The sequence below is a fragment of the Castor canadensis genome, chromosome 13 (genome assembly GCF_047511655.1).
Source record: "Castor canadensis chromosome 13, mCasCan1.hap1v2, whole genome shotgun sequence".
Classification (NCBI taxonomy): Eukaryota; Metazoa; Chordata; class Mammalia; order Rodentia; family Castoridae; genus Castor; species Castor canadensis.
Window position 1 is genome coordinate 3,497,951 of NC_133398.1, and position 8,122 is coordinate 3,506,072.

Sequence of the window (8,122 nt, forward strand, 5' to 3'; positions counted from 1 at the left end):
ACTGGGGCCATGTCTCCACTTACAAATGGGGACCATGGGATACCAGGGATGGAGGGCTCCTGACCAGTCACATGGCACAGGCGGAGGGAGAGATCCTGCCTGGGAGACCTGATCCTCAGCTCTGCCTGCCAAGGGGTGGTTCTGAGCACTTAACTTGGATCCAGGCCCAAGTTCTCTGGATTCTTGGGCAAGTTTGGATTCCAGGAGTCCGGGTTTCACATGGGTTTCCAGGTTATTACAGAGCTGGGTGGTGTTAGCCTGCTGATGGGGCCCACGGGAACCCAACTGTCTCCAGGAAGGCAGATGTCTGGGTTTGTGAATACGTAGCTGACAACCAGCCACAAACGGTGCTTCTTTGCCCAGATTTCTGGAGCCATCAAAGAAGTGTCAAGAGTGACAAGCGTCAGTGAGCAGAGCAGGGGTTTGCCACCATCCTGTAGCTTCTCCTGGGTTCTTGTCCGGATGCATCTCTGTCTGACAGCTTGTCCATCTCCCTGGCAGCTGCTCAGGAGACCTCACAAGCAGACCTCACAAGCAGGACAGGGTTTGGGTAGAGCCTCTGACCCCCATGAAGCACTTGCAATGTGATGTCTGGCTCTGGGAGCAGCAGGATGACACCTGCTCAACCATTCAGGTTTCTTGCCCAGTGCTGAAATTCTCATCCCTGGGACAGAGAACGGCCCTGGTTGCTTTGTGCTAGAGCCTGGGTAGGTTGGGAGCCTCTGGGAGGCCCTTTTCCTCCTTTGCAGAATAAGAACAGCACGCATTCTGCTGGGCTGGTGTGTGACCAAAGGAGACAAGGGGACATTCACCAGACCGCCTTCATCTTCATCCTCCCCCATTAGCTGGTGGGACCCGGATGCTGTGGCCCCAGGCTACAGACCCAGGGAGTGTCCGAATGTGCGTGGCCTCCTCACTCCACATAAGCTTTGCAAAGCTGTGGCTGTGGAATCATCCAGAAGAATAGTCTGCAGATGGCACCCGGGGCTGGCATCTCTGGATAATAGTTTATTTTTTTTGTCTCCTATTTTGAACTTTTGAAAATTGTACAGTGAGAAGTACATGGGAATAAAGGAAAATCCTTTTAGTAAAGTATGCACCATACTGTGGAAAAAGACCCAGCACAGTAAAACAAGCCTGATAGGGTGACGTGTAGACCACACTGGAAGTTACATAGAGACTGGGCTCAACTTGGGCCTTCCCAAATACACAGGGTTTCTATCAGCTCCAAAGTCAGGCCTCACATGTGGTGTTTTCTGTTCATTCATCCGTTCACCTGCAGCCTGTCCCCTGGCATCCTGGGCTGGGCACTGGGGCCTCTGGGGCCCATGCACACTCCAGCTTCCTGTTCTCCTCCCAACTGTCTTTATGGCTTCTTTCAGGAAAGTGCCCATGTTTGGCCTGGAGGCCATCTGGAGGAATGGTCAAGTGGTAGGCCACGTCCGGAGGGCCGGCTTTGGGTTCACCCTGGATAAGACCATCGCCTATGGCTACATCTGTGATCCCAGTGGTGGACAGGTGAGCTCCGTTCTTTGTCACTGCTAATGGGCGCCTCAGCCCCCTCCCAGGCTCCACACCAGCACTTCTGTCCCCACCTGAGCATTCTGGGAGTGTAGAAAGGAAGGAGGAGGCAAGAGGAAGGCTGTGTCTCCAGCAGTCCTCAGAACTCTCTCTTTCCTGTCTGAAAGAGTCTGACTGCGGCAACTCTAGACTTTTCTGATCAAAAGGAGGTGTGAGGTAGGAGCTAATGCCCTCTGGCCCCTGAAACCAGAGACCATAACCTTGAGCCACTGCCTACTCTCTATGTAAGGGGTGGAACCCAAGGTGACCCAAAACCCAGATTCTTTTCAAGACCCCATTTCTCCTCCTCTGTGCTCCTGATCCCAGACACTCCATGATCCCAGCCAACCCCATGCCCACCAAGTAAGCCCAGCCCTAGGCTATGGAGACCAGGACAAACAAAGCTATAAGACCTAGGTGGCCCCTGGGAACTGGGTCAGGCTGCGTACCAGGTTAGCCTGGATGGTCGGGGATGGAGGTGCTGGAAGCCTTCCCAAGAGGGAAGGGGCTGCTCCTGACTCTTCTTCCCATCTTTCCAGGCATGGTCAATGTCTTTGCATGCAAGGCATCCCCTAGGGTCAGTCTGTGGTTGTCCAAGCCTGAATGAGGTCTCAATACCCAGTCACAGCCCACGGTAGGGAGGAGGAGCCAGGCTGGAGACAGTCAGCCAGCAGGGGCACACCAGTGCTCATGCCGCCTTGGGCAAGGCCACACTGTCCTGCAGGATTCCCAAAAGGTTGGCCACTGGTGACATGGCTTGACATCACCAGCCTTTTGGCCTCTGCCCTTTTCTTGGTCTGTAACCTTGGACAAGAACTTTTCCCTGAGCCTCATCCTCCCCACAGGTCTGTTTTTTATGGACTGCCAATCTGTGTGGGAACCTGATCAGCAGCCATGTGATGCAGCTTCACGGTTGACAGTGAAGCCTGGTGACCCAGGAACTTCTCTGACACCAGGACATGGGAGCCTGGGTCTGTGCCAGGGTGGATGGGGTGGAGGGGAGACACTTGCATCTTTTCTTTCAAAGAACAAAGTGAGCGAGCTTTGTAGATCAATCCATCCCCGGAATACCAGTGAGATAACACGAATTTCTCAGTAAGATCAACAGTCCTGCCCCAAGAACAGAAAGGCACCGTTTCAGGCCTCGTGGGTGTTCATTAGCAGGACTTTGCCAGCTCTGTCACCTACTCCCGGAATGCCTGCCTTTAGATGGTTGAAGGCCATCAGCCATCAACAACCAGCTCCCAGTCCTGCAGGGACCTCACAGCTCAGAGTCGCAGCCCCTCTAAAGCTCCCATCTCATAAACAGCCTTGTTTGGTTTTCTCTTTTTTATCCAGCCCTGAGCTGCCAGGAATGAGAGGTCCCAGTTAAGCCCCAGACGCCTCTCTGAACCTGGCCCTGGGTTAATTGCTATATAGGAAGGACTGGCTCCCTGGGTGGCCTGGGCAGCCCCTGTGAAGTCCAGCGCTACACCAGCTGTGCCAGGTGGGCATGACACTCTCTCTGCCTGAGGAGCACCTGCTCCGGGGGCTGACAGGCTCCAGAGGGCTTCCTGGGCAAGGCAAGCCAGGGTATGAGGTGGGGAAGACATTGAAGCCATGCTGTTCAGAGAACCATTTTATCCATCCCTGCCTCTCAGGATTCGTTTCCACCTGGTCACCCACCCCCTGCCCTGTGTCAGCTGTGTGCTTAGACCACTCCCAGAAACTAGCTGTTCCCCTGTCCCCCACTGTCTGCCCGCTGGGTGAGGGACAAACTATTGGAGTGGGAGGGTGTCATTCTGTACAATATGTCTTACTGGCTGCCATATCGGCGCTGAGCTGGAGCCCAGGTGCTCAGGTCTAGCTTGGGCTCAGAGGATACAATCTGCTTCTCTGGGCTCAAAGAAGGGACTTTGGCACAGAGAGGCAGATGTGTGGAAAACCAATCCATCCCTAGTCACAGGCAGGTGACCTGTCCCTCCTCTGCTCTAGGTCTCACTGGATTTTGTGAAGAGTGGGGACTATGCTCTGGAGAGGATGGGAGTCACCTATGCTGCCCAGGTTCACCTGAAATCTCCCTTCGACCCGGACAACAAGAGGGTGAAGGGAATCTACTGACGGGGCCTGCAGGCCACAGCCACTCAGGAGGCCACCAACCTGCTGCCCTTCCCAGGCTTGATTCCTACAAGGCCCAAATAGCCCTGCATCCAAGGACCAGGATCCCAGCCAGATCACGAGCTCTCTCCATCCTTAGCCTAGACCTGGTCCTGCAAACACCCCCCCCATCCCCCCAACCAGGACTGAACAGAGGTCAAGATGGCCCAACCTGTGGTCACTACCAAACTGTGGTCTCTAATCTACCCATGCCCTCTCCAAAAGCAACCTGCAAATGTCTTGGGTTCAGGGTCCCTGCTTTGTAACCCACAAGCTTCTCAGAAGGTGCCTGGCGAAAGGTGGTAAGCCCAGCACAGAAGCAGGGAGCAGCCAGCCTTCACCTCTGCTCTGAGCTCTGCTGACTGGCAGTGGGCAGCCGGAGCACTTTAAGAGTAGTGAATCTGGGGAGGGAGGGAGCAGTGAGCCATTAACGCTGTCTGTCAAGGGTACAGGGTAGGCAGAAAGAGATATGTGCTGGACTGGCGCTGTCCTGAGGTCAGGGCCATGCCACAGGATGGTTGTTTCTCAGGTAGGGGATGCAAGGGAAACTAGAAAGTTCTTGTCTTGACCTTCTAATTCTGCAGGTGGGAAAACCTTCCAAGAGCCACTACCTGGTAACAGGGGAGCCTGTGACATGTGGTCTCTGATCAGTACTCTCTCTTGCCCATGCAGAAACACCATTCCCCTGACACCCCCCCAGCCACTGCTCACAGGTCCAGGAAGGACATGCTTGCCACAGGGCATGAGCTCACCAGATGCCTATTCCAGGATCTTTGTCTCTCCTATGGCCTGGGACACAGCTCCTGCCCATGTCTTCCTGCTTACACAGCCCTAAGGAGGATCCTACAGCTCTGCCTGTGCCCTGCTGTGACCTGGGCCAACTCCCCCTCGCTTTCTGTGGTACTGGGGTTTGAACCCAGGGCCTCATGCTGGCGAGGCAGACACTCTACCCCCTAAGCCACGCTACAGCCCCTTTGCTATAGTTATTTTTCAGCCTCATATTGGGGTCAGCCTTGGACTGTGCTCTCCCATGTATGCTTCCCACACAGTTTGGATTACAGGCTTGTGCCACCATTCCCAGTCCTCCCTGCCTCCCACTCTGTTCCCTTGGAGCCCTTCCCCACCTGCCCATTTGTCAGGAGTGACCCTGCCTCTCCTGCCCCAAGTGAATGTCCACTGCCCAGTCATCTCCTTCCGCCTTGCAACCTGGTTCAGATCAGTGGGATTTTGCAGCTGCCAAGGGGCCACACCAGTCCCAACAGAGGTCACCATGAGGTCTAGGAGAGCAGGCGGCAGATGCTCAGGGGCAGTGCTGAGTTGGGGGTCCCCTGGATCCACAGAGCAGCAGGGAGGAGATTTGGGTGCAGGCTGTCCTGGGCAAGCGCTGGGCCTCTGGATGCTCACATACCACACACTGAGCTGGAACAGGTCAAGCTAATAAAACTGGAGCCTCTGGAAGATGTGTGGGTTACAGATGGCCTTTGGAAAGCCAATTTGGTCCCCTGAGTCTGGGGAGAGGCCACGGGCTGGAGAGTATGGTGGAGGCCTCTGAATCCCACATGATTGGTCAAAGAAGCACCTGTGGCCTCTAGTCGCCCACAGGCCTGGCTCCTGGACGAGACTACATCTCACAGAGCCAGAGAGGAGCTACAGCTGCCCCGATGGCCCGGCCTGCTTCCTCAGGACTGTGGTTTGGCCTGTGTTGGACTGGTGACCACATGCTTCTTATGGCCTGTCCTTGGGGGAGGATTCAGGATGAGGGAGGTCTGAGCTCCAGTTCCAATCCAACTAACACATTTTTCACGGGCCACAGCTGGGAAAGACTTAGTCTGCTCCTCCGTGTTCCTGTGTGCCTCCTTCTCACCGAGAAGGGCACCGGGTCACTGAGTCAGAGTGGCTGTCATGAATCGCCTCCCAAGTACACCTGCTCCATTGGGAAGAAGATCCCAGCTTTGCCATGGGCCCCAAGCATGACACCCTGGGTGGACTCCAGAGATCGACACCCCTTTCCATGCTCCAAGACTCAGTGATCCCCAGCCTGGCCTTCCTTACTGCTAATCTAGGGACACCTTATTTCATATCTTCTTTTTAAGAATTTCTCTGGGGAAATTGAGCCCTGTGACCGTCCCTGGGGTCTGGTACTGCCTGTCAGGATTTTTAGACAAACTGAAGGAGACTGAGTCATGGAGGGTGAAGTTCGCTGGGAGTAGAGGGAGGGGACAGGGGTCTTGGCATCTCCAGACTTGGTCTAGCAGAGCCTGGGACTCAGGCCCCTTCTCAGTTAACCTTCCTGCAAGCTCCCACCTCAGCAGGGGCACATGCCAAGGCTGGCCACACCTGTCCAGTTCCCTGTTGCCTGAGCAAGACTGCTTCTGTCTAAGTGAGGCCAGGGCACTGCCACCTGTCCTCCTGTGGGAGATGGGGAGAAATCCACTGGCAAGATGAGGTGCCCATCCCCCCAGTAAAAACAGAGGCCTTGGCGGCAGAATGTCCAGGTCACTTCCAGCTCATTCCCTCCTGGCATCCCAGATACCTCCTGTGCATGGAGTTGGCATGGGGCTGGCACAGAGTCATCTTTCTCTCCATTGCTGGTAAAATGGCAGTGAAAGCAGTTGGCAAAGGAGAGGTGCTAGGCACAGGAAAGTGATCATGGCCCACGAGCCTGCCACCTGCTAAGGTGCTGGAGAGGGCCTGACTTGCTGTGTGACCTGTGTATCTCACTCCCTTTGTGCTTAGCCACTCCACCTGCAAAGGGCAGGTGAGTGCTCTGCCTCAGCTTGGAGACCCTCAATGGGGCTCCATCTAAAGGACCACACCTGTCCACAGAAGTGTCATCCAGCTTGGCTGGGCTTGAGTGACCAGCTCACCTCCACCCCATAGGGACACCAAAAAGCCAAAAGCCAAAAGATTTGCCAAGTCCAGCCCCAGGACCCTACGCTGTCACCATCAGGCAGAAGGTATCCGAGTGACCTGGCTCTGAGTCACTGGTGAGTTAGCTCAATGAGTCCTGCCAGGAAGTAGCCAGGGGGACCTGTGAGGCCGTCCCTGTTCCGAGTTCCCATCTGCATGTGAGTGAAAGGAACAGAGCCATCAGTGGGACATGAGGGACAGCAGACACCAGGGGTGTCTGTGATGGACAACAACCATTGTACTTATTTGCCAGATGACCATCCTACCAAGAAGCAAAATGACCAGCACTTCCAAGGGTGGTGGCCGCTGCCTGCCTTCCTCTTGGCACAGTCACATCAGCCCAGGCACTTCTTCTTCAGTCTCCCCCAGTCTGAAATTCAGCATCTCCCATGCAGACTCGCTGAGCCTTAAAGGCAGTGAGCACGCATGAGGCTCCCAGCCACTGCTGCTGAACACCCAGCAATGGAGCAGGCGCCTTGCAGGGTGCTGGGCCTCAAAGGACAGACAAAGGGGCAGGAGAGGAGTAAGGGCAAAGCTTTCACTTGTGCCCCTGAGGGACTGTGTGGCTCCCCTGCCCCTGTAGCCTTGGCCTGCCCATCACAGCCTCTCAGACCTCCGACTTCCCCCACATGCTCCCCTTCTCCCACTCTGCTGAGCCACACTGGCCTTGCCTCTCCTCAAACACATTGGCAACCTCAGGGCCTTTGCACTGAGGTTCTGTTTCCCTGAAGGGTTTCTCCAGATGCTATGGGCCTCATCCCCCACCTCTTTTAGGATTTAAGGAAATGTCACCTTCTCAGTGAGGCTGTCCCTGGCAGTCCTATTTGCTGTGCTCCCAGGCACTTCCATCTCCCTCTCCTGACCTCCCACACTGTCTCTTCCCTCCTTCTCCCACTAGATTGTGAGCAGCAGGAGAGCAGCACCCAGGGCCTGCACATGGGTACCTTACCAAGATTTTAAGCTGGACTAAGGAAAGGGGACACAGGGGGATGAGACCCAGGACCAGTGGCCCAGGGGCACTCATCCAGGTCTCTCCACAGGCCTTGGAGGGTGGGGACCTCATTTGTTTATGAGCAAGATGAGCTTGGGGACAGTGTCTAGACCCCACTTAAGTCAGGCTCTGGAGGGGCCCAACACCCAGCCCCTCTGAAGTTCTGAAGTATGAGGGAGGCCTTCCTGGGATCTAGTCTAGAATGTTCTGTCAAAATCACCCTACTAGGATTCTTCAGGAGGGTGGAAGTTCCTGCCTGGGGCTCACAGGACACAGTCTTCCTTGCAAGGAGAACGGTTAAGAAATGCAGTTCCATGTATGGGGAAGGTGCACAGAGAGACCGGAGAGAACAGAGCCCCAGGGGACCCTTGTTCTCTGTCTGTAGAAAGGGTTAGGGCCCTTGCCCCCAGCTCAGGCCAGTGCACAGAAACAGGCTCAATGGGGACACTTTCCAACACCAAGCTCTGTCTTCAGTTGTGGGGAGCAGGTGGTGCACGGCAGCCCTGAAGTTCAGTTCTGTCCCCC

At 55.4% G+C, this 8,122-nt stretch overlaps 1 protein-coding gene across 3 annotated transcripts in view; it reads left to right on the top strand.

Annotated features, from left to right (window-relative positions):
- Sardh (sarcosine dehydrogenase) overlaps positions 1–4,779 on the top strand; it is a 56,208-nt gene extending 51,429 nt beyond the window's left edge. For all 3 annotated transcript variants that reach the window (XM_074052873.1, XM_074052872.1, XM_074052874.1), the window contains 2 exons: positions 1,383–1,518; positions 3,535–4,779. In XM_074052873.1, the coding sequence (XP_073908974.1) occupies positions 1,383–1,518; positions 3,535–3,660 (262 nt within the window). In that variant the 3' untranslated portion in view covers positions 3,661–4,779. The remainder of the gene's footprint in view (positions 1–1,382; positions 1,519–3,534) is intronic.
- The last annotated feature ends 3,343 nt before the right edge of the window (positions 4,780–8,122 follow it).